General features: G+C 31.0%; 3 protein-coding genes across 3 annotated transcripts; 1 reads left to right on the forward strand and 2 right to left on the reverse strand.

Moving 5' to 3' along the window:
* Positions 1 to 48: 48 nt before the first annotated feature.
* On the reverse strand, positions 49 to 18,686 carry LOC113385010 (DNA replication licensing factor Mcm5-like). The gene is made up of 12 exons (XM_026622807.1): positions 18,433 to 18,686; positions 17,548 to 17,800; positions 6,487 to 6,659; positions 4,889 to 5,006; positions 4,681 to 4,803; positions 4,146 to 4,383; positions 2,047 to 2,273; positions 1,794 to 1,933; positions 1,472 to 1,686; positions 1,129 to 1,306; positions 852 to 994; positions 49 to 438 (listed from the first exon to the last, which is right to left on the reverse strand). Exons 1-12 carry the CDS (start codon positions 18,588 to 18,590, stop codon positions 209 to 211), a joined length of 2,196 nt encoding a protein of 731 aa, XP_026478592.1. The 5' UTR covers positions 18,591 to 18,686; the 3' UTR covers positions 49 to 208.
* A 172-nt stretch (positions 18,687 to 18,858) lies between these two features.
* LOC113384630 (replication stress response regulator SDE2) lies at positions 18,859 to 20,291 on the forward strand. The gene is made up of 3 exons (XM_026622377.1): positions 18,859 to 19,065; positions 19,452 to 19,936; positions 20,020 to 20,291. Exons 1-3 carry the CDS (start codon positions 18,973 to 18,975, stop codon positions 20,219 to 20,221), a joined length of 780 nt encoding a protein of 259 aa, XP_026478162.1. The 5' UTR covers positions 18,859 to 18,972; the 3' UTR covers positions 20,222 to 20,291.
* Positions 20,251 to 21,638, reverse strand: LOC113384629 (diphthine methyl ester synthase). The gene is made up of 3 exons (XM_026622376.1): positions 21,478 to 21,638; positions 20,574 to 21,081; positions 20,251 to 20,486 (listed from the first exon to the last, which is right to left on the reverse strand). Exons 1-3 carry the CDS (start codon positions 21,610 to 21,612, stop codon positions 20,296 to 20,298), a joined length of 834 nt encoding a protein of 277 aa, XP_026478161.1. The 5' UTR covers positions 21,613 to 21,638; the 3' UTR covers positions 20,251 to 20,295.
* Positions 21,639 to 24,465: the final 2,827 nt, after the last annotated feature.

Genomic DNA, 24,465 nt, shown 5'->3' on the forward strand with positions numbered 1-24,465 from the left:
ATTATCCCAATCGTTTTTCTCAAAATTTTCAGGATTTTATGTGAGCAACATATTCATGTATTAAGATTAGTAATTATATTTGTACAATTCACAGGAAAAATGGAGATTATTTCATTAACATTAAAACAGTAAACAAGAAATAGTATAAATACGTAAAAAATCATCTAACATAGTATAAAATAATGTAATTACCATGGCAAGAATATCATTAACAAAGTCTGTATAACATTTTTCTTTGCATACGGTGTTGAAGTTCACCTCTCCTAATCATTGTATGAATAACTTTTAAAACAGCTCTTTCAGGATATTTTTGTCGAGCAAAATCTTGGACAATATTCATCTCAGAAACTTGTGATCCAATTGCAAATCTTCTTTTCAACTGCTTCTCAATACGATTTAATAAATCAGTTTCCTCATCTGTTGTGAATCCCTCAGCTCCTTTAAATTGGAAACATTAAAATTTGAAATATAATTATAAATTGGAAATAAATTAGTATGGAGTAATATCATTAAACATTTGCTCTTAATTGTAATATTCATGATCTTTGCATTGTATTTAACCATCATGTTCAGCTTTGTAAAAGAAAATAGTTATTAAATTTAAAGAAATAAAAATTCTAGTTGTAATCACGCCACAGAAAACAAATTTGTTGTGATATATATTTTTTTTGTGATTAACTTATATTAATTATGATATTTTGTAGAAATGAATTTGATATAGAATTTTAAATTAAAAATTTTGTACCTAAAAATTATTATATTATAATAATTTATAGAATTTGTTAAAGTAGGTAAACATAGTTACAATATGTTGCAAAACATTACAAAGTTTTTGCAAATTTTATTATTACCTGCAAGACTTCCTGACATAGCAGCATCCAGAGTTGAAACTTGGAATAATCTGAGAGCTTCGTTAACATGACTTTCATTGGCAAATGGTTGTAATTGCATTTTTGCAAGTGATTCAGATATTCTTATAATAGCTTCTAACTGCCTAAATAAATAAATTTAATTATAAATATATTTTCCAATTTCAGTAGTAAAAAGAAAACACATTCTTAAAACTGTAACATGCTGTTTTTTGAGAATAGTTGAAAATAATAGTAATTTAAGTTAATAACCATTTACCTCACTGTTATTGGAATGACTAATCTTTTCTCAGTTTGTTTTTCCACTTCTAAGGTACCAGATCTCATTAAAACATATCGGCTTCTTAATTTCTCACCAGCCTCAGCGCTCAGTCTTGGTCCACAGCGTGTTCGACAAAAATCTATGTACTTCTTGAGGAATGATAATGAAAATTCTCCTGTAAATAACAATTAAATTAAAAAAATTACTTAGTAAAAAGATGGGAATGAAAAAAATTTTTTGCTGTTATTGTCATTTACAATCACACAAATAATTAAAGATAACAAAGCTAATTTTATTTGTGTAAGAAAAATGTTTTGAGTGGTTAATAAGTTTTACTGACCTTCTTTTGATTCGGCTGATACTTTATTAGCACTTAAATGTACATTCATAATATGTTTGGCCAAAGTAATATCTCTGTTTTCATCATGTAAATCTTTTACTATGAAAATCATATCAAAACGAGACAAAATTGTTGGCATAAAGTCAATATTTTCTGCTCCTTTAGTATCATCCCATCTACCAAAATTTGAGTTTGCTGCAGCAAGAACTGAGCATCTGTGAATTATTAAAATAAACTTTATTAGATAATAGTTTTAAAGTTTAGATTACTGCACAAATAAGAAAAATATCAATTGTATAAGAACAACCAATCAAGTACTCACCTGCTGTTTAATGTTGTAGTAATACCAGCTTTTGCAATAGAAATTGTTTGCTGCTCCATGGCTTCATGAATTGCAACTCTGTCATCTTCCCTCATTTTATCAAATTCATCAATGCATACAACACCTCCATCAGCTAAAACCTACAATTTTTATAATACATTTGTTATTGTAAATAACCCTTGTTCTACTAATAAATTAACATAAGCATTTCATTAATATTTTACATTAAATTTCAAATAACTTCCTATCATACCATAGCACCACCTTCCATGACAAAACCTCTGGTAGCAGGATCACGCATTACGGAAGCAGTCAGACCAGCTGCACTAGATCCTTTGCCAGAAGTATACACAGCAATCGGTGCTACTCTTTGAACAAATTTTAATAACTGAGACTTAGCAGTACCAGGATCACCAAGGAGTAAAACATTTATATCTCCTCTGCGAGTTAAGCCATCAGGAAGGCGTTTCCTAGATCCACCTATATATAAACAAGAATATTGTATACTACATTACCAAATTGAAAGCTTTGAAACTTTAACTTAAAATGTTTAGTAATTTTCCTAGATTATTATTATTGAAGAAAGATTAATAATATTGATAAATTATTTTCAATTAAGGTGGTATTAAATTGAACTAGTTGGTATTGGTATTTTGCCTTAAGGCAAGTTACATGAACTTCCCGATATGTGTAAATAAATGACTTAATCAATAAAAAATAAATTAATTTATGACTGATTAAAAGTATTCCAAGTGGATTTATTACACATAATTGAAAACGAACGAACACGTTAACTCAGAGTATTTTCTAAAAGCAAATTTTAAAAAATCAATAATTTTTATGATTGAACCAGCTTCCCTAGGACTTTAATGGTTTAATAGGTTCATTAAGACCAAGTACTTTTCGTTATACCAAGTAAATCGTCTAATTTTAATTTTAACAAACATCAAAAAACTACTCATTTTCTCAACTTAGATGAATTTTTAGCTACTTCTAAGACCAAAAAAAGTTCCATAAAAATCGGCTTAATTTTTTTTCAGCAGTTAATTACAAGAAAACGACTCGGTAGATTTTCACCTAAAACTAATCAGTATCATTCCCAATATCTTTCAAACAGTTTTTAATTTTTTAAAATCGATTCGGTGGTATGAGCATAAATGTGGACGAAAAGTTTAACACTTTCTTCCAAATTACAAAGAAGCGGCTCGGCCGATCGCTGCACAGAACTGAGAAAAGATAATACACATCGAAATACATCGAATGGCTTTTGAAATTTTTGAAATCTGTTCAGGCGTTCTTGAGCAAACGTCGATGAAAGTTCTAATTTTGACAAAAGCCAACAAAACGATACCAATTTTTGCAAACTTTGACAAATTTTTAAAATTAAAAGACTTGTCGTAGGACCGTAATATTTTAGTATGACCTATAAGACTACGGTAACAACCGTAAAAAAAAAAAATAAAAATCATCGCAATTTTTTTTAGGACTTTATTACAAGAATCAGCACGATTCCCAACCAATATCTTTCGAACAGCTTTTCAATTTTTAAAATCGCGGGCTAAAACGTGGACGAAATTTTTTTCACTTTTCTGCGATTTAGAAAGAAACAGATCGGCCGATCGTCGCACAAAACTTAGAAACGCTAGTCGTTATTGAGATGCATCGAATGGCTTTTAAATTTTTGAAATCGGCCCAGCCGTTTTTGAGAAAACGTCGATTTACGGCAAAAAATCTATTCACATACACACACACACTCACACACACACATGTTCCAAATTTGGTCTCATTCGATTCAGAATGGCTTGAAACGTCGAGGAAACATAAAATTAGCGAATCGCATTTTTTATGAAAACAAACTTCTCCTTTGGGAAGTTAATCAAATCAGATCAATGAAACAAAAACAAATTCCATACATTTAAGTGAATTTTTTACCATTATTAACTTTATGAAGTAGAAGTTTGTCAGAAAATCTGATTTGATAATTTTAATTAAGTCATCAATTCAATCTGAATTGACTGGAAACCAAATATTAAAAAAATCAATCACCGACTCGGCCAATTTTTACCTTTTAGCGTGAAATTCTGAATCAAAATTCAAAGAAAGACATCCATAGGGACTCAGTTTTTTGGTAAAATCGTCCGGACCATTTTTTGATAGAGCACAGGCTCTAAAATATCGTAGGCCAACGACAAATGGTCCACTGTTAAAAAATTGCATTAAAGTTTCAAATAATAAGCCGCACCCTTAGAACATGCACTGTGTATGTTCTAAGCTGATCGTTCGTTCGCACTTTTACTTAAGAGTTTTTTTTTATATCTACAAAATACATACTTAAAAATTAAATCAACTTACCAAATAATAAGCAGGCAATAGCTTTCTTAATGTCATCACTTCCAAAAATACTTGGTGCAAGACTAGATGCAATTCGTTCATATACATCTGGGGAAGCAGCTAATCTACGGAATGTTTCTTCTTCTTCATTTGATGGGGCTCCACATCTTGACACAGCGCCTTGGGCATCAACAGAAATACCTAAAACTCTCATGTATGGTAATCGAACACCTACTGTAGCTTTTTCACGTCCATCTTGCTGAAGGAAACAAGTAAAAATTAGAACAATATATTTTTTTAAATGTTCTAAAAAATTTCTACTACCATGATCTACTTTAAAGACTTCTTTATTTTTACCATATTTATTACTATTTTTTTACTATTGTTTATATTTTAAAATTAGGAATTTTTTAGGATTCTATATAAATTCATATAAAATCTTTTATAGAAAAAATGTTGAACAAAACAAATATTAGAAACTGCAAGTGTGACTGAATTATACAAAGTACATAATTTTTCTTTACAATTGAGTTCTAAAATAAAGAGTTTTAATTACCTTGCTGGGTTTTCCAACTTTCTTAATACTGAATATTCCATGAATCAAAACTCGGTTACCTGGTACAACTCTTTCGCATAAAGATCTATCACAATATAATTGCATATGACGAGGAATTTCTCCCTGTAACAAAGGTCATGTTAAAACAATGTTAAATAATAATTAGTTATATGATATTTCACAACAAACAAAATGCTATTAGATATACCTGGGGTATAAAATCTGGCAATTCTTGTAGTTTTAGTACTTGAAAATCTACACATTTGCATTTATCAGGAATTATAAAGTAGGGATCTAGTGGACACTTTGGACGACCAGCTGCTTCACTAGAAAAAGAAATATTACATATAATAATGCAAATTATATTTTTATTTAATTAAATAATGATCTGCAGAAACATAATAGTTATAATATATAATTACGTTAGTTATACGTTATATAAAAAACTAGCAAACCCGACGAACTCCATTTCGCCACCAGATGGTTTCGTGAGAAAGATGATTTGTTTTATATTTGAAAAGGAAAAATTTGATTTTATTATACAACAGTAATGAATTTATTTCGATTACAAAAATGAAGTGTTTTTTAGTTGAACTTCTCTAAGTAAATGAAAGTGAATCCGCTAATTATCCGTTTCATTGAAGTGCTCTTTGGTAAACCACATTTTTTGTTTTCTGGTCTGACGTTAACACAAACAAAGCAGATGGTTTTCCAACTCGTGAACAGGCAACATATAACTGCCCATGTGAAAAACAATGATTTTCTAAATAATCTATTTGAAATTTATCCCGCCAACACTAAGCGATTGGCCTTGAGACTTGTTATTGCGAACGCAAGGCAAACTGGAAATTGCAATCGTCTGAAGTCAAACGGAAGACCAGTCGGAATCATTGGTATGTCAATCGCCAGCAATTTTTGATTGAATGGTGAAATTCAGTGCGTGTACATCATTATTCTTTGCGGAAAGAATTGCTCGTTGACTTAACCAAGCATAATTCTGATAATTCTCGCTAATGTCATTACTCGAATTTTTAATTACGGTGCGCGAAGTTCCAGCAGCTTGCATTAAGGCACGATGCCGTGCACAACTAATTTTCTTAGCTATAAACCTTACGGGGCCCGAGACCTTTCCAACGAATGCAAAATTGTCGAAATCGGTTCGTGCGTTCTGGAGTTATTTCGTCAGGAAGAAAAACCCGATTAATTTTTATATATATAGAAGATAATTTATTTGAAATTATTTAAAACAATTATTGATTATTTTTATTACTCGAATTTTTAATTACGATGCGTGAAGTTCCAGCAATTTGCATTAGGGCACGATGCCATGCACCACTAATTTTCTTAGCTATAAACCTTGCAGAGCCCGAGACCTTTCCAACGGATGCAAAATTGTCGAAATCGGTTTGTGCGTTCTGGAGTTATTTCGTCAGGAAGGAAAACTCGACTTATTTTTATATATAGGAGATAATATAATAAACATATTATTATAATACCAATTTTAAAATGAACAATCAAACATATATGATAACAAATGAGTTCGTTACATATAATTTTTTTTAAAATTAACTATTATTTATTGTATCATAAAGAAAAATTAATGTTAAACAATTATAGATGCTGCACGAAATCATTCAAAAGAAATAATGGATAACATAAACAAGATATTTAATCAACTTCCCTAAGGAAAAAATACCAAGTCGGATTTTCTGGCAAAAGCATAAACTTCTCCTTTGGGAAGTTAAAAATCAAATATTGTAAATAACACGAGCAATGATTAGAAATAGAAAATATTTACACACTTACGTGTTGCATTTGCGAGGTAATGCGTATCCTTCCAAACCCGGTTTGACGGGGAGATTTGGAATAACATTACTGCATGTCCTGCACTGGATCGAAATTTTGGTAGCCTTCGCCTTTATTCCGGATGCTGCCACAATGATGCCGGCTATTTTAACTAATTTTGATACAGAATCACTCTGAAATAATAATCAAAATTGGAATTAGTAACCATGAATTTAGAGTGTTCAAATATTTTTAACAATACTATCGAAATTTAGAAAGATGTAGGCGGCATTTTGCTCTAATCACCATGCGAAGTGTGATCTTTATCGAAAACTAAATCAGTGAAATTCTCAATTGATACTGTTTATTGATTTATTTGGCCTAAACTAGTACATTAGCCAAATTGATATCAAGCCGTTTCTATATAATTAACAGACAAGTGTAGAACTTTTCGTCTTGAACTCAAACCCATTTTAAAAATTCCAAAACTGTTCGAAAGATATTGATTGGGAATTGCGTTGAGTCGTAGTTCATTATGCTTATTGAAGTAAAACTTCCTTAGGCGCGATATGGGTGTAAAAATTTCTTTAGGCTACACGGGTGTAAATCCGTACAAATGCAACGAAAACGCCAATGTGAAGTTGAACACTACGACGCCGTAAGCGCTGATGTCGCGAGTATCCACTCCCGTCATGTCATGCGTAAGTCGAGCGCTAAACCCTATATGAACTTGCATTAATTGAATCACGTTTTTTTTACAAAAGAAGAGGTTGCTGTATTATGTCCTCATGGAATAAAACTTTTCTTAGAGAATACATGTGTCATGGAATATAATAAATTTATACTGAATCTCGTTGAAAACAAAATAATATCTACTGCCACGGATATTTATGTAGGTTGCCATGCGACAGATCAACAATCATACATTCGTCAGCAGTTTCACAAAAATCGGTTATTGATACCGGGGCTTTGCCGTATGAAATAATTTTAGTTCTGAATAGATTTTACATAATAACAACTAATATTGATGTAAGTGATGGCTTAGCTAATGGTTGTGTAGGAAAATTAGTGTACATAGAACGTGGCGATAATGATGAACTTCTACGTTTATGGTTTGAATTTCCTGGTAAGATAGGTAACAAAATAAGAAGAAAGCTGCACATCATATTCAAACTCTTAATATCAGTAGGACAGCTGTGCCGATTCTTAGGAGATCTTCATCTATTCCAATGAATAGAAATAAAATCATATTTGTCAAAAGAAATCATTTTCCTTTAGTGTCTGCTTGTGCACTCACAATACACAAATCACAAGGTGGTACTTTTGATAAAATTGTATATGAATACAATAAAACACATAATCAGCAGCTTCTATATGTTGCATTATCACGAGTTACCAGCATTAATGGATTGTTCATCATTTCAAAAAAATTTATCATGGAAGAAAACGGCCAGCAGGATTAATGAACTTAAAAACTGAATTCCAAAGACTTTCAACTTGTAGATTAATAACACAAGAAGAAAAATTGAGTGAGATAATAAGTTTGAACGACATTTTATTGTTTTCTTTTAACTGCCAAAGTTTACGAGCTCATTTGCCTGATCTGTAAGATAAAGTGCTACAACGTTGTACGTTTTTGTTATTTTCGGAAACTTGGATTAATAATGAAGAACGAATTGATATTCAGAACTATTACTGCGTTACCCAATACAAACGATCAAACTCAAGAGCAGGTGGTGTAGCTGTCTAATGCCTATCATTCATGTTCAGATACTCTTCATAATGCCACTCCTATGCAGTTTCTTGCGCCAACAATATTACTGGATATTCCTAATGAAATTACACATGTAGGTGATATTGCAGTTGTCCGCTGTGTGAACACTCAGAATCAAACATTAATTATAGTCGTCCTTTACATTTCTCCCAATAAAAACGTATCAAATATTATTAAATTTCTTCATCAGCAGTTACTTCATTTTTTTAATGAATTAATTGATTTTTTAAATAATAAATTTAATTTAACAATGAATAATTTTCCAATTGAATCAACCACAAGATATGGCACGACTATTGATGCAGTTTTTTCCAGAAATGTACATAGTTTACAAAGCAAAATTTATGTTTCTTATTTCAGTTATAAACAACCTATTATATCATATATGAAATATGATAGCAATTAATCTATCGCTGTTGTTTTAAACTGTGTTATTGATGTTATGTGATTATTAATAAATGATTTTTAAAATTCAAATATGTTTTTTTATTTTTATCTTAATTGCCTACTCATACAATATTAAAAGTTTTACTTCAATCGCGTGTGATCCTTACGCGCACTCTTTTTTTATCTATGTCGTGGTTTTTGGTAAAAATCGGATCGCCCGGAGTAACAAAATTTTGAAAAAATGTTTTTTTTCAAATGATTTGAAAGTCACGATTTTGATGAAACTTTGTAAAATCACATAGAGAATCTATGTCGATTCCAGTTGATTCGCTTAGCTACTGATTACAGTTGATGTTCGACTTAAATATTTAGATCACGAAATGGATTAAATGAAAAGTGTTAAACAAATTAATTTAACATATTATAAATATGTTTGAAAGACATCAATTGGAAATCGTATTGATTATTTTTTAGTGAAAGAGTACTTGCTTTAAGGCAAAATGCTACTTAACTTACAACTAGTTAACTTCCCGCAGGGTAAGTTAATAGCAAATAGTAATAGCAAAAAAATCGAAAATACATTTTCGTACATATCTTTAGGTTTTAAGGTCATCTGAACATTTTAGCATACCTTAGGCAAAATGGATGTGTGTGTGTAATTTTAATAATAAGAATTAATTTTCGTCGACGATTTCGGTAACACGGGTCAACCGATTTGAATAATCCAAAAAATAATTCGGTTCGTATTGATAAGGAGACGCGGAGGTTTTGGCAAATCTAGCCGTTTTGAAGATACGGGGCAAAAAGTGCCAAAAATGGTAATTGATTTTTTGAGAGAATGCAGCGTCCGATTTGAAAGATTCAAAAAACATTTGTATTGAAATGGAGAACTGATAAAATCTTTGGGAAGGAAAGGTCTAGCAATTCCATTTAGCGGACGAAAATGATTATTGGACATATGTATATCAAATTATCACATATTTTATAGAAATTTAAAAAATAAGAACAAATTTTGTTTATTTTTCCATGGGTTCAATACCAATGCTTGTTCGTTATACTGCAAAACGCGGCGCACACGCGCTTCTATATTCGTTTCTACGCAGCTAACTTATCGCGATTGCTTTAAAAAAGTTAAATATTACTAAAATATTTCAAAGTATAAAAAAACCAAATTTTCCAAAGAGGTCAAATTTTTTCAAATATCTCAGAAATCGATTTTTTTCAGAGTTCTGAAAGAAAATTAAATATTTTTTAAAAAATTGTATTTTTGGTACGGCAAGTTCCAGCAAATTGCCTTAAGGAGGTTTTTTTTTGTTACAAAACATGCAAGGTATTTGTTTTTGTTTTTCTCGAAATGTATTTATCATAAAGACATGCGGTTTTTTTTAAACAAAAATTACAAAATCATAGAATATTAAGAAATTTTTTATTTTTTTTGTTTCGCCGTCATTTTTTAACCAGGGGGCGCCAAAGTGGGCATTGCAAAATCGATCTCGTTTGCGGTGCCACAGATAAATCCGTTGCGCATCGCTTGAAACAAAAAAAAAAACGAAACTACGTTGAAGAAGAAGTTTGAATCCAGTCCTCCTACCAGAATGAAAGAAAAAAAGCAAGAAGGAAAAAAATGGCAGCCATTTAAAAAAAAGTGTCCAAAAAGGCCTTTGTTTTGGGACGAGAAGGTTCGCAAAATTTTTTTGCGTAATGTTATCAAGTTGTTTGAGGTAGGGGGACAAGGTATTGCAGTGGTGAACAAATTAAAAAAAAATGCAAGTCAATCCGACTTGTAGTTTTTATTTAATTTGTGGCACCGCATTGAAAAAAGTCAATTTAAGAAAAACGTATTTAATGTTTTTAATATAATGTACTAAATACACCATTTAATTTAATGTACGAAATACACTATGATGTTCAAAGATGCTGACACATTAAAAAGGTCATGTGCATGAGGTATTATAATGAAAAAAGAGTATGCAGCTGGCATACAATAGCTCGCGGAACGATAAAAAAACGCTTTAAGAGGATCATACGTATAGAGATATATATATCTATAACTTCTTCAAAAAATATGTATTGAGATGATTTTTTTTTTTAAATAATTCTAAGGTTTTTAGCTTTCATAATATCAAAAAATCTCAAAACCGAAACAAAAAAATATAAAAAAAAGAACAACCCCCTTAAGGCACTATGCCATGAACTACTAGTTTATTTGGCAATAATTCAAATAGATAAATTCTGTTATTTTTGTTGACTGATTATAATTGGTGTTAAGGTGCGTCCACACCTAACGAACGAACACGAACGAACATAAAAAAACGTACCAGAACGAACGGCAACAGCATAGTGTGGACGCCACGACGATCACGAACGAACATAAACAAACATGGCGAGCAATGTTCCGCAACTTGTCGGTACATCAAAGGGAATTGTTCGTTCATGTTTGAACTCGTATGTGCAGTGTGGACGTCTCAACGAACGCAAACGAACATTTTTGTTTTAATAATTTTAATAATTTAATAATAATTTTTTTAAATTTAATAATAATGTTATTAATTTTAATGTTTGAAAATTTTAATAATATTTACTTTTAATTATTGTGTACAGTTTGAAAATTTTGAATAAATTATGGAATGGTCAAATGACGTAATTTCATCATTCATAAATGAAATAGAAAAGTTTCCTATAATATGGGAGACTAAAGACCCTTTTTATAAAATTATTAGAAAAAAAAACGATGCTTGGGAAAGTGTAGGCAAAACGTTTGGGATGTCAGAAGCTGCAGTAAAGAAGAAATTGCAGTCATAGATAAAAGAAGAGTATGATTGCAGTCTTTACAAGTAAATATCAAACTTGTTATCATACATAGACATTCAACATATATGTTGAGGATGAGAGTATGAAAATTGAGTATAGTTAGCTCAAGCCTGGAATGTTCAGCTTGCTCCAAATATGAATGCTGAGAAAAGAAAACGACTCAAAATATAAATATTAAATACAAAAACTGAGTGAAATTAATTGAATAATTTATTTACAGTATATTTACAAAATATACACGAACAAAAATCACACAAAAACCAGTGAAAATGCCGTATGATTAAAGCTTACATCCATATCAATAATAAAACTGACGTTTCACGGAACATCTGCGAACAACGAAAATTCAAGCGCTCACTGCTTTTAAGCGCTTGTTCAAGTTCGTTTGGAATTTTTTGCGTTCGTTTGTGTTCCTGTTCGTTCTTCTTTGTATTTTCTTGTTCGACATGTTCGTTCGTGTTCGTTCGTTATGCCGTGCCGCGTCTCCACTGTTACGAATCCGTGCGGCGAATGGTGCGTCACGAACAAATTTGCGCAGCGGAGTGATACTGTGCGAACGCACGAATTTCCTTCAAATTTGTCCACTGCGCATGTCCATAGCGAACTTTTTTCTTCTTTTTTGTTTGAAAATGGGAGGGGGGGTTTATTTTTAGAATTACGTACCCTGCCGAACATGGTCGAAGCGACACGAAAATTTCAATAGCTTGCGTTCGCGGCGCTCGCTCCCGCCGCGAGCAACCCGACGCATCGGGCTGCCGAGAATACCCGAACCGACACTAATGGATTAGCGTCAAAGCGCGGATCAAAAATGTGAATAAGTAAGCAGTCATTAAAATTGATGTACTAATTATAATTTTATCTAACTATTAGTATAGGAAATACATCGGTAATTAAGTTATAGATATGTTGAAATATATGTATATCCAACTAAAATATATTTTGGTAGACTTTATTTATCATATTTCAGAGTTAATTTTATATCATCATGATATTATCATGTATATATATATATATATATATATATATATATATATACTCTTACTACTTATATGACGTATCATATATTTATTATTCAAAATAAATTAAATGTTTCAAAAAAAAAATGGTAATATTGTATTATTTGCAATTACGCTAAATATCATTTAAAATCTTATTAATATGCAGACTGAATTTTTGCTCAAAGTCTTTTCTGACAAGTATTTATATTTAGAACAGAAGTAATAATTTTTATTCAAAACTGAAAATTGTTGGTCAGCCTGCCTCTGTATCCGTATACGTTATTTCTTTGAACTAGTACGTAAACGTTGATCTGTGCTACGGTATAAGTTCAATTGTACAGTGAAGGCATTGAGATATTTCATATTATCCTCAATTTTGAAAATGGATATGCGTAGAGAAGATGTTATACTTCTTTACACTTCTTATAATTGAACTGTATCAAGAAAAAAAATATTATGGAATCCTAAAAATTTCAAATGTATCAAATTGCTCGCAGTGTGCGTCGCGCACAAGAGCCAACGCATGCGTGCGTCGCGAACATGATTCGCCGCACGGATTCGTGCAGTGGGGACGCAGCATTTTAGGTGTGGACGCACCTTTACTGCGCATGCGCAGATTCGTCTTATCATTACTGCGCATGCGCATTGAAAGGCGACGCGAACACGATAGCGCGATAAGCTGTCCGAAGTTCAATGGAATGTAGAAAGAAAAATACACAAAACTTTTAATCGGCTAGTAAATGCGCAAAGCCATAATCTCAAAAATTATATTTTGAAGTTTTCGCTATACAGTAAAAGCTTAATTATAGCTATTTAAGTTGCTGTAACTAGTTAACTTTTAAATAAATGTAGTGCAAATCATTTAATGTGATTATTTTGACACATGGATATAGGTTACCACAATAAACAAGTATCCAAACTAAAAATAGCAGTGAAGCAAAATCAATAGTTTTGCGAATTTGTTTAAGTGGATAAATGGAAATTACGAACCATTATGTATAAACTCATTACGTAATCTCAAATTAGATACGTCTTTTCAATTGCAATAATATCCACTCTTCTCAAATTCCCAAACTGAACCGGAGTTGCTTGATATCTAATTGTAAATTGAAATTACACATGGCATCCAAATTTAAAGGTAAAAACTTTCACAATAATGAACGTGATGTGCCAGACGATTTTTTCGGTGACTTTAACAATAAGAATTTCTTGGACGATCTGAATGCATTCAATACACAGGGCCAAGCAAAATCTCAAAACAATATGCAGTCATCAGATAAGCAAAAGGGTAATTTGCCTCATAATATAAGTAATAGTACTAAAAGGAGACTTAGGAAGAAATTTAAGAAAAAAATTGAAAAATCAAAAGAATTTTACCGAAATTCTTTGAATAAAATGAGTAACTCTTCTTGGATTGACAATAATACTAATGGTAGAAATTTTAATTCCAACAATCCAAGTACATCATCAGACAGACAAACGAGAGAATTGTCGCCACAAATAAGCAGAAGTAGAAGCAATTATGATAGATCCTACAGATCTGATTCTATGGAACAGGTGGAGACAATCAATAACTCAAGGCTTGATGAACATTATGAACCGCCAAGAAAGCAAAATACAACTACCGTCAGATTTAAAAATAGAAATTCTGCATCTCACTACTTTAATGAACCTAGAGCAAGAAATAATAGTGGTTCAAGGGATGATGAATTGAATCACAAATCAATAATTTGCACTAGAACTTACGACAGTAATATGAGTGATGATAAAATAGATCTATTTTCCAAGAATCAAGAACCCACAAATATGCAATTTAATTCAACTCAAGTTTCTAACCATTATAATAATATACAGGTGAAGAAAAATGAGGAATCTGTAGCCAAAAAGATATTTTCAGAAAAACTATTATCTTCTGAATTCCTAACAAAACTATCTAGACGTGCAGCTGCAATCGGAATACAAAACTCATATGATAATGAAAATATGATTGATGTTTTACATTCATGCTTATTAGATGCCGCACCTCAGCTATTAGCTAATTTGCCAATTTCCCATACTGATTATAACAACACTGATGATATTCGTAATAACAAGCGCATATTACTGAATAATCAAATGGAGTTAATTCTCAACATTACTCCCCTACCCTCAAATCCAACTGCACAGGATTTAGAAAATTTTCTGAGATTCATCAATAATGCTATTGCGGAATTAGAGCTTCTTGGTCAATCAACTTCTAATTGGGACTTGTTTTTGGTGTGCCATATTGTAAGATTGCTTGACAAGGGCACACAAGAACATTGGGAAGATAGCATTGCAAACTCTGAAATTTCTCCTACTTATGAGCAACTCGAGCAGTTTATGCAAAATCGTATATATTTTCTACAGGATATTGAAAGAAGTCCTGTATTTGATAGATCACCTATTCAGGATGAAAGGCCATGTCCATCTCCAATATTGGAAAGAAGGCAATATCAACAAAGCATTGATGAAACACCATATGGATACAATGCATCATATGAAGAACCTGAGAAACATGATTCAGACAGATGGCATCAACAACATGAAGAAATGCAGGAACATGTTAAACAATATGAATGTGACTGTTGTTATGGAAAGCATTTCATTGTGCATTGCCCTCAATATAAAATGAAACGTCCAGCTGAACGTCTAAAAATTGCAAAACACTATGCATTGTGCTTCAATTGCCTCGGAAGACATAGCATACGATCTTGTCGGAACCAGGGAATGTGTGGTATTTGCAACAAAAAACATCATACAATGCTCCACCATGGCTTTCCAACTCATTAATAAATTACCAATATATATTACTAATAAGCTGACTACATGTACATATGTTTTTGCAAAGACCACTCTTAAAAAGATGTTCACTCTATATAAACATATAATATAAAGACCACTCTTTCAAATGTTCACTCTCGCACACACACATACACACATATATATATATATGTGTGTGCGCATGTGTGTGTGTTAGAAACTCTTACCATATTCTTTATCGTACATTTAGAAGACCCTTGTAAACTTAAGTGGATTAAAAAAAAACACATGTCCAATACTAGCAATTCAAAATTTAAATATAGTGAGCTTTTGAAGTCTTCTCAGAAGCACTGATTAGAAAAACAATTAGTTTGTAATTAATTATCCTTAAAAATGAACTACTTTATGTCAGAAACTCTGTAATTTACAAAGTGAATAAACTTGTATTTTAACATCTTATAAAGTATCAATATTGATATCTCCAAACATACTGTTGAACTCACATGTAATTAAATTTACAATTATTGCTGATTTTATTCAGCATATTATGGTTGACTTTTAAAAATAGAACAGAACTCCACTGAAATGAATTCCATCTCTCAATGCTCTAAATGATGGTTTAGAGTTGTGGAAATTTATTAATAATTAGTATTTTGACTAAATACAATGAGGATGGATTGATTAGCAGACTTTTTGTTTGCTTATTTATGGTGGGACAAGGAGAGAGAAGAAGTATTATATTTAAAAATAAATTTACAATTCAGCTCATAAGAAACTTCATTGAAATGAAAAAAAATAAATAAATTGTGTTTGGGAAACTCATAAATTAATATATCCATCAATGGGAAAATAGCTATTCACAGTTGCACAGTCAGTTGATAGATTACTGCTTATACTTTTCAGCTTACTCATAAACCCGCAATCTTTTAAATCATTCATCAACAGTAAGATATCTCCTTGTGTGAATACACAACTTTAAAGATAAAAACTCATTCAGAACTTCCCATCCTCTTATGATGTTTATACTTAATATGTGAAATTATAATCAGCAAGGATCAAATACCTCAGCTTATTTTCACATCAAAGCAAGTTCTGAATTCTCGATTCTAACACGAAAGTAATTGACCCTCCTTTAGTAGGTAATAATGTCTCATCTTTGTCACTTTATAATAAACTCATATTCAGATGTAAAACTCTTTCTCTGTTTGAGAATTCGGAATGAAATGATACATATTTAGCAAAGAATATATTGAAACTTTAAGACCACTGCCTTAGAACTTTTAAAATGGAGAGGTCATGTAAAATATTAATTGAGGAATTTACTATTGTTATTTATTGATTATTTCATTTCACTTTGACCAAGAATGAATCAAGTTTGATATTTTGTTCTCATTAATATGCTAATCTTAATAACTGTTTAATAAGTACAGATACAAAATTTGTATTGTTTTAGTATAAAGATCAACTTTAGAAAATTCTGATTAAGTATCAAAATTTTCAAAAGTTAATATTTATACTAAAACAATGGGAAATTTTTTTGTACTTATTAAACAGTTATTAATATTAGCAATTAATAAGAATAAAATTATCAAATATGATTCATTTTCAGATGAAGAATTATTATTGTTTGTTATTAGAGCAGGTTGATTTATATGGTTCAAAAAAAGTCACTTAGGCACATCTGATGTTCGGATACTAGGGATCAAAATAAGATACTTTGCCGAAGAAACCATACCTCTAAAATGAATTTTGATGTCCTGTGCATTGACCCAAAAATAAGGGTTAAAATTTGAAAGATTCTATTTTGACCCATTTAGATTGCCCCAATCGAGTCCAAATGTATGACCGACCTTTCACTAACTTTGAAAGGCCAATCCACCCATTCCAGTGGTTTAGCCCCTGGAATACACCCTGAGTGGTTTTGCAAAATTTAACCCTTATTTTTGGGTCAACGTACAGGACATCAGAATTCATTTTAGAGGTATGGCTACTTCAGCGAAGTACCTGATTCCTAGTATCCGAAAATCATATGTGCCTAATTGGCCTTAAAATCGACCTGCCCTAATATATATATATATATATATATATATATATATATATATATATATATTTGCAAACAGTCGGAGAATAATTTTATATATATATATATATATATATATTAAAAATCCTTGAAATGATAATTATTCCCCGACTGTTTGCAAAAAAAACCTAAGATAGTGAATTGTGCCAAAAGAAATATAAAAGAACATGTCAGATAGATAGAAATAAAAGTAAAAACAACTCAGCTAATAAAGACTTGGAGACCATATAAATAAATATAACAATCACTACCTTCATATCTCGGATATTAGATGGAATAGCACCAGAAGTGAGTAAAACTTGAATATCCTCAACCTCCTCATTATCTGGCCGAGGAGCTGTGATCTCATCTGCAACTTCTTTTGCAGCCTCTTCAAATATAGCTAAATGTTCACTGGGTAACTTCATTAATTTATCTGCAAGAGTTTCATCAAATCCTGCTAAATCCTCCATTTCTACCTCAATATAAAATTTACGCAATGTGTAGTTGCGTTTCAAAGTATCTCTGTAATAATTAGAAACTATTAATTTAATCATGAAGATCATACAATCGTTTATGATAATAATATATAACAAATTATCTTAAAAAAAAAAAACGACATTTACTGATATTAGAGAGATATTCATCATTTATTGAATACTGAATTTATGGCATCTAAAATATTAGGTGCTTTATTATTTTAAGAAATATTTTATGAAACCGATTCACCAATATTTTTACATAATTATTATTTACTATCAATATTAACAATTTATATAAAAGAACTCAAAATTTCCAGACATATTAATAAAGCATATTCAAAACTAGTGGAATCAAACAAACTTATGCGTTTGTGTTAAAAATATTTTGGTTTATCAATATATATTGCTATATATTTAACAATTATTAGTTTGGAAAAATACTACATATTGCGTCAATGAGATGCGCTAATTTGTATGTCAGTTTTAGTAAAGATTTTCAACTTATTACTATGTTTTTAACAAAAAGATAGTTTAAAGGAGCTACTAAACCAAACATACATGAAAAAGTTTTGTTCAACTCGATAGAGTATAAAAAATGTGTATGTCAATATGGAAGAAATTATCCCCCAAATGAAGCTACAGTATATATTCATTAATATTGCTTAATATTCATACCTATATTTAAAATAGAAATTGTCTTCATTGAATGTACGAAGAAATTCTTTGAACTTTCTTTTAGTACTTTGTAAATTAACATTTCTATCATTTTGGTTATCATTTTCGCCTCCAAAGTTATCGGAGAAGAAAAGTCCAGGATCGTCAAAACCTTCCATGGTATTAAACTAAAATAAATAACAATAAAATGCACAACAATCGTCGGAAAATATTCAGTACGCAAACAACTTGTTGACTGTAATTGTATTATTGAAGTTGACAGTTGTCTGCCTAAAAAGCGCGGCAAAATTGGCGACAAAGACAAAATAGACTCCCTTTTGCATTTATAAAATTTGTCAGTTCTTTGTTGGTGCGCCTGGTTAGTTTTTTGTCTAATGAGGCGTACTTCATACGGTATATGAAAATGTCAAAAATTACCGTAGTATGACGCGTGTGTGAAAGTCGCGATTACACATTAATAATAAGTGCGTTCAGTTTAATTTACAATTTATATGAAACATATGTTAATAATTTAGAATCGAAACTAAAACCATTTTCATCATGATTAATGTATATTTGGATAATAAACAATTTTTTTCACTTTTTGAGGAAATTTCAGTATTTGATATCAAACAAAAATTATTTAAGAAAACGGTAAGTGTGACATTTTTTAATATAAGAAAATCCAAACATTAATGCAAATTATATACATATTTTTATTCAATTGTGTATAAAATGTTGCTTATGACTTCAGCATGATTAATGTGTACACGTCAAGGTTATTTGTCAAAATTAATTTTTAGATAAATATCAAAAAATGAAAACTAACATATTTTTACTATGTGAAAGACTTAATTTCACTTAGATCTTTGTTTTAAATAATTTTCTTAATTTTGAATATTTATATTGTTATTGTTGATATAAATTTTGGCTTATCGTGTAACATGGTTTAATATACATTCAAAAAATTTTGGGCAGTACATCATAATATTTAGTTAAATGTAGACTCTTACATAAGACTAAATTCAATGTTTTTTTAGGGATTGCAAGAAAGTAACACTTATGCATTATACAATGGTCGACGAGTTCAAGATGAATGCATTATATCCAATGGCAATGTTAGGATTATGCTTAAAATTCTTGGTGGAAAGGGTGGTTTTGGTTCTATGTTGCGAGCTATAGGAGCTCAAATAGAAAAAACAACCAATAGAGAAGCTTGCAGAGATCTTAGTGGTCGCCGATTGCGCGATATTAATGAAGAAAAACGTCTAAAATCTTGGATAAATAATAAGCCAGATCGTGAGCAAGAGGCTGCAGAGCGGAAAAAACAGAAAATTGAAAGACTTTGTTCTAAGCCCAAACATGAATTTCATGATAAAACTTATGATGAGGAAAGGTCCAAATTGACAGAAGTTGTTGCAGATTCTGTCGAAATTGGTTTCCAAAGTACAAGCGGACTAAATTCATATAAAAGGAAATCACAAACATCGACAAAACAGACAGCCAAGAAAAAAAGTCGACTATGGTAAGTTCACCTACATTTTTTTATCGCATTATTTAAATTTTCTGATTTAAAAAGATAGTAACAGAAATTTATTTATCATTTAGGATTGATGCTGATGAAGATGATTTAAGTTTAAGTGATTCATCAGATGATGATAATTCAAGCTCCCCTCAAAATTCTGATAATGACACAAATTTACAAGAAAAATCTAGTTCAGAGGCTTCAAATGATGCAAATAACATACATATATTACAAAATCCTGAAGAAACGATGAGTAAAGAACAAACAACAATTAGTATATGTTAATATAAAGTAATACTTTAAATTTCATAAATTAATATAAACTGAAATGTGAATAAAATATTTACTGCACTTATTTATCATTGTTTTAATTTGAATTGGTCCAAATACTCTTGTTCCACAGGATGCAAAATTTCTGCTGGTATTATTAATGAATGTAAAGGTGGACCCATGTCTGTTTTCCTCATTGTTGATAGGGAGCACATAATAATAGCCTGCGTTTCAGAGCCTATTCTGGCTAGTCCAACACATGTTGTATCTTCAAAATAAGCTGAAGCATAATTATTATAGTATTTATTATAAAACATAATTGAAATATTCAAAGTGATGATAAATTTTTATTTGCAAATGGACTAACCTAAGTCTGCATCTGGTATTTCATTGCTTCTTAACTTCTCAACAATCTGAAGAAGTTGATCAGCTGCTTCTGACGTTTTCATAAATCTTGGTGGTTCATATTCACGCTTTTTCTTTGTTAAACTTTCTAGAGTTGGTTCTTTAACTTTAATATCTAATAAACAAAGTGTATGAAGTCCTCTAAGCCTATTTCCTTTAATTTTGTCATAAAAACTATCAGGTTTCCAATCATCATTCCAATAGGGTATTGAAACAGTTTCTCCAAAATTATAAAGCTGTAGACCACAGCATCCAACAGCATTTAGAATTGAAGCATTGTGGATAACTTGACATTTGTATCCTTTTTCTTTAGCTCTAAGAACAATATCTGTGTGAGTTGTAGCACCAAAAGGATCACCTACCACTAGAAAAGCTACATCTTCTTTATCAGATCCTTGCATAATATCATCAGACCCTTGCTCAACATTTTCTCTATCGGCTAGGATTATTTTTTTTCCGTAAAATTTTTCCTAAGTAAAACATAAGAGTTAAAAACTGTACAGATTATAAAAATGTATGAATATATAGAAAACAAAATATAATATTTTTGATCAAATTGAAGAAGTAAAAAATATAAAGCGACAAAATGATTTCTTCATACCGGTAAGATAAAAATAATTAAAAATTAATCTGAAAATGAATATATTTAAAAAATAAAATTACATTTAACATTTTTATATACATAAACCTTTGTATCATGAATGGTTCACTTAAATATTTAATCAAGAGCAGGCAAGTATTCAGTTGACGAAATTTCCAATTTATTTATCTATAATATTTATTAATTTCCAATAGCAACTTAATCTGCAATTTTTTGGATAGGACTACATTGCATGGGCATTGAAATATAACCTAAAAAAACTTACTAATTCTTCTTGTCCCACTGTTAGTAGGGAAGTGTAGGATTCAAGGTAAACTCTGTCACACTTTTTAATTATTTCCAATCCTTTCACAGTAATGTCTTTAGCATCGCCAAGACCCAATCCTATAATATAGAACATTATTTCACCTGTAATTATAAGACTAGCACGTGTTAGTAGATAAATATATTGCAGGCTGTCAAACGGCTGTCAATTTGCGCAATTGGTGTGCCATCTGTGAGTTGTTAGCACGATTAGTATCCTTAATAAAACAGATTTTTTGTTCAAATATATTTTATTTCATATATAATATTTAATATAATGCGAAAAATTTAACTAGTGGGGTGCATGGCATCGTGCCTTAAGGCAAATTGCTGGAACTTCTCGTACCGTAATTAAGAATCTCGGTACGGAACCCAAAAAAATTTACACAAAATGTGTACACATTATTAAAATCTCTGTAAAATATCTGACAATTTGATATACATATGTCCAATAAACATTTTTGACCGCCAAATGACATTTTTTTAACTTATTGTTATTGAGAGTCCATAACCGCTGGACCTGCCTTCCCAAAAATCAGTTTTTCATCTTGTCAATACAACTAAAATGTTTTTTGAATGATTAAAATCGGACGTTCCGTTCTCTTAAAAACTGAGTTATCGTTTTTGGCACTTTTTGCCCCGTATCTTCGGAACGGCTAGACCTGCCTTCGCCAAAAACTAATCAGCACGTCTCCTCATCAATATGAATCGATTGTTTTTTGAATTATTTAAATCGGTTGATCGGTGTTCCTGAAATCGTCGACGAAAATTTGTATCCGAACACACACATACACGCACACACACACACACACATACAATCATTTTTTCTAAGGTATGCCAAAATGTTCAGAAACCTTTGAAACGTAAAGATATATAACAATTTTCATTTTCGATTTTTTTGCGATTACTATAACTTACTCTATTCTTCATGAATTTTTTTACCCTGAACTCCATTCAAACATATCCCAGGTCGCTGATTGGACGTTCGGCCAAATGCAATTCGTTTTTGAACCGTCTAAAGGCCATGGCCAAAGCAAAGGGTGGTCATATCGAGCGAAAATGAATTGTTTTTAAATTTTGTATTATTTTTACACATTTTGTACTTTGAATCGAGTAAAAGTAATTTTCCAAACTGAATTTATGGCTTTTTCAATTAGTTACACCTCGAGTGCCGGACCCTGTATATCAACGTATTATTTTATCTAAATATAGGTACAACAACTCTTTCCACTCGCGAATTGCGAGATTTATATGAATTTTGCTGCCGGAGCGGCGGCATCCGAGTGGAAAAGATTAAAACTATCCACTTTCTTTCAATATATCGATCTGATATAGCCAATAAGTACATCTGGTACTTCGTCAAAAAGTGAACAATTTCAATAGAGTTATATACATATTTTTAATCTATCTTGCGAATCATAATAATTGCCTACGATCCATAAAACGTAAGCAAACTTAAAAATTTAATTGAAACCTTCTAAGAGCGAGGACCGCATTTACTTACAATTAGTTGCCAACCATAGATATATGAGTATAAAGTTGCCAATCTAATACTTTTGTGAACATTGTAATTTTGTATTTTATACATATAATCTATATAATATCCAGAAGTTACACTAAATTAAGAGAGAGATTGAGTCAACTTAAACCTTTTTAGCTTCCCGTAGGGCAAGTTATAGTAATCGCAAAAAAATCGAAAATGAAAATTTTTATATATCTTTACGTTTGGAAACCTTCTGAACATCTTGGCATACCTTAGAAAAAATGGATGTATTTGTTTGTATGTGTGTGTGTGTGCGGATACAAATTTTCGTCGACGATTTCGGGAACACGGATGAAGCAATTTGAATAATTCAAAAAACATTCGATTCGTATTGATAAGGACACGTGCTGATTAGTTTCTGGCGAAGGCAGGTCTAGCCGTTTCGAAGATATGGGGAAAAAGTGCGAAAACGGTAACTCAGTTTTTAAGCGAACGGAGCCTCCGTTTTTACATTGTACAACATTTTTACATGTATTGACAAGATGAAGAACTGATCAAATTTTCATGAAGCAGGTCTAGCGGTTTCGGAGATCTAATGAAAAAAGTAAAAAAATGCCATTTGGAGGTGAAAAATGATCATTAGACATATGCACATCAAATTATCAGATATTTTACAGAGATTTTAATGATAAGTATAAATTTTATTTACATTCCTATGGGTTCCGTACCAATGTTTATCCGTTAGACGGCGACGCGGCACTTACGCGCTTCGATATTTCGTCTCTATGCAGTTAAAGCAGTATAATTACTTTCAAAAAAGTTCAGAATTTCCAAAATATTTTAAAATAAATTTTTCTTCAAAAAAATTTTTTTTTTCAAAAAAAGGAAATTTTTGACAAAAATTTATAGTTTCTCAAAAATCTAATTTTTTCAGAGTAAATTTTTTACAAAAATGTTAAACTTTTTTAAAAAAAAAAATAATTTTTGGTACGGACAGTTCCAGCAATTTGTCTTAAGGCACGATGCCATGCGCCCCACTAATTATTTATCAATGTGCGCTATCCGAATACGACCCTGCTTTGATATTGATTATCCGGCCGACCGGTTATCCGCACACGTCCCGCGCCTCCGACGTCTCGTCGAGCAACGAGCTTCCCACTCTTGAAATTGCGAGGCAGTTGGTTAGTATCTGCTTGTTAGCACTGCTCAAAACTCATATTTGTATCGTAGATGTAAAATATTTGAGAAACATTAATAAACAAAATTGCAGAAATACTTACGCGTTGTTTTAAGTTAAAATGCTGATTATTAGCTTGTATGAGGTATGTTAACTAGCACATTATAACTATTCAATAACATAATACTGCAGGGGTTTCCAACCTTTTCGTACTCCCGCTTGTGGAAAAAATAATGTTGCGTTTCGCTTAATTTTTCTAACAATCTATTTTAATAAATAATCAACTGATA

Source organism: Ctenocephalides felis, unplaced genomic scaffold (genome assembly GCF_003426905.1).
Source record: "Ctenocephalides felis isolate EL2017-DRISC unplaced genomic scaffold, ASM342690v1 CF-g0.4_SCAFFOLD_03571, whole genome shotgun sequence".
Classification (NCBI taxonomy): domain Eukaryota; kingdom Metazoa; phylum Arthropoda; class Insecta; order Siphonaptera; family Pulicidae; genus Ctenocephalides; species Ctenocephalides felis.

Coding starts and splice junctions, on each gene's coding strand:
- LOC113385010 (XM_026622807.1), bottom strand. CDS start 18,590: ATGGAAGGTTTTGACGATCCTGGACTTTTCTTCTCCGATAACTTTGGA. Junction 5,007..6,486: donor TTACCTCGCAAATGCAACAC/GTAAGTGTGTAA, acceptor TTCTTTTTCTAG/TGAAGCAGCTGGTCGTCCAA. Junction 4,384..4,680: donor AAGTTGGAAAACCCAGCAAG/GTAATTAAAACT, acceptor TGTTTCCTTCAG/CAAGATGGACGTGAAAAAGC.
- LOC113384630 (XM_026622377.1), top strand. CDS start 18,973: ATGATTAATGTATATTTGGATAATAAACAATTTTTTTCACTTTTTGAG. Junction 19,066..19,451: donor AAAAATTATTTAAGAAAACG/GTAAGTGTGACA, acceptor ATGTTTTTTTAG/GGATTGCAAGAAAGTAACAC. Junction 19,937..20,019: donor AAGAAAAAAAGTCGACTATG/GTAAGTTCACCT, acceptor TTTATCATTTAG/GATTGATGCTGATGAAGATG.
- LOC113384629 (XM_026622376.1), bottom strand. CDS start 21,612: ATGTTCTATATTATAGGATTGGGTCTTGGCGATGCTAAAGACATTACT. Junction 21,082..21,477: donor CAGTGGGACAAGAAGAATTA/GTAAGTTTTTTT, acceptor TGTTTTACTTAG/GAAAAATTTTACGGAAAAAA. Junction 20,487..20,573: donor AATACCAGATGCAGACTTAG/GTTAGTCCATTT, acceptor ATTATGCTTCAG/CTTATTTTGAAGATACAACA.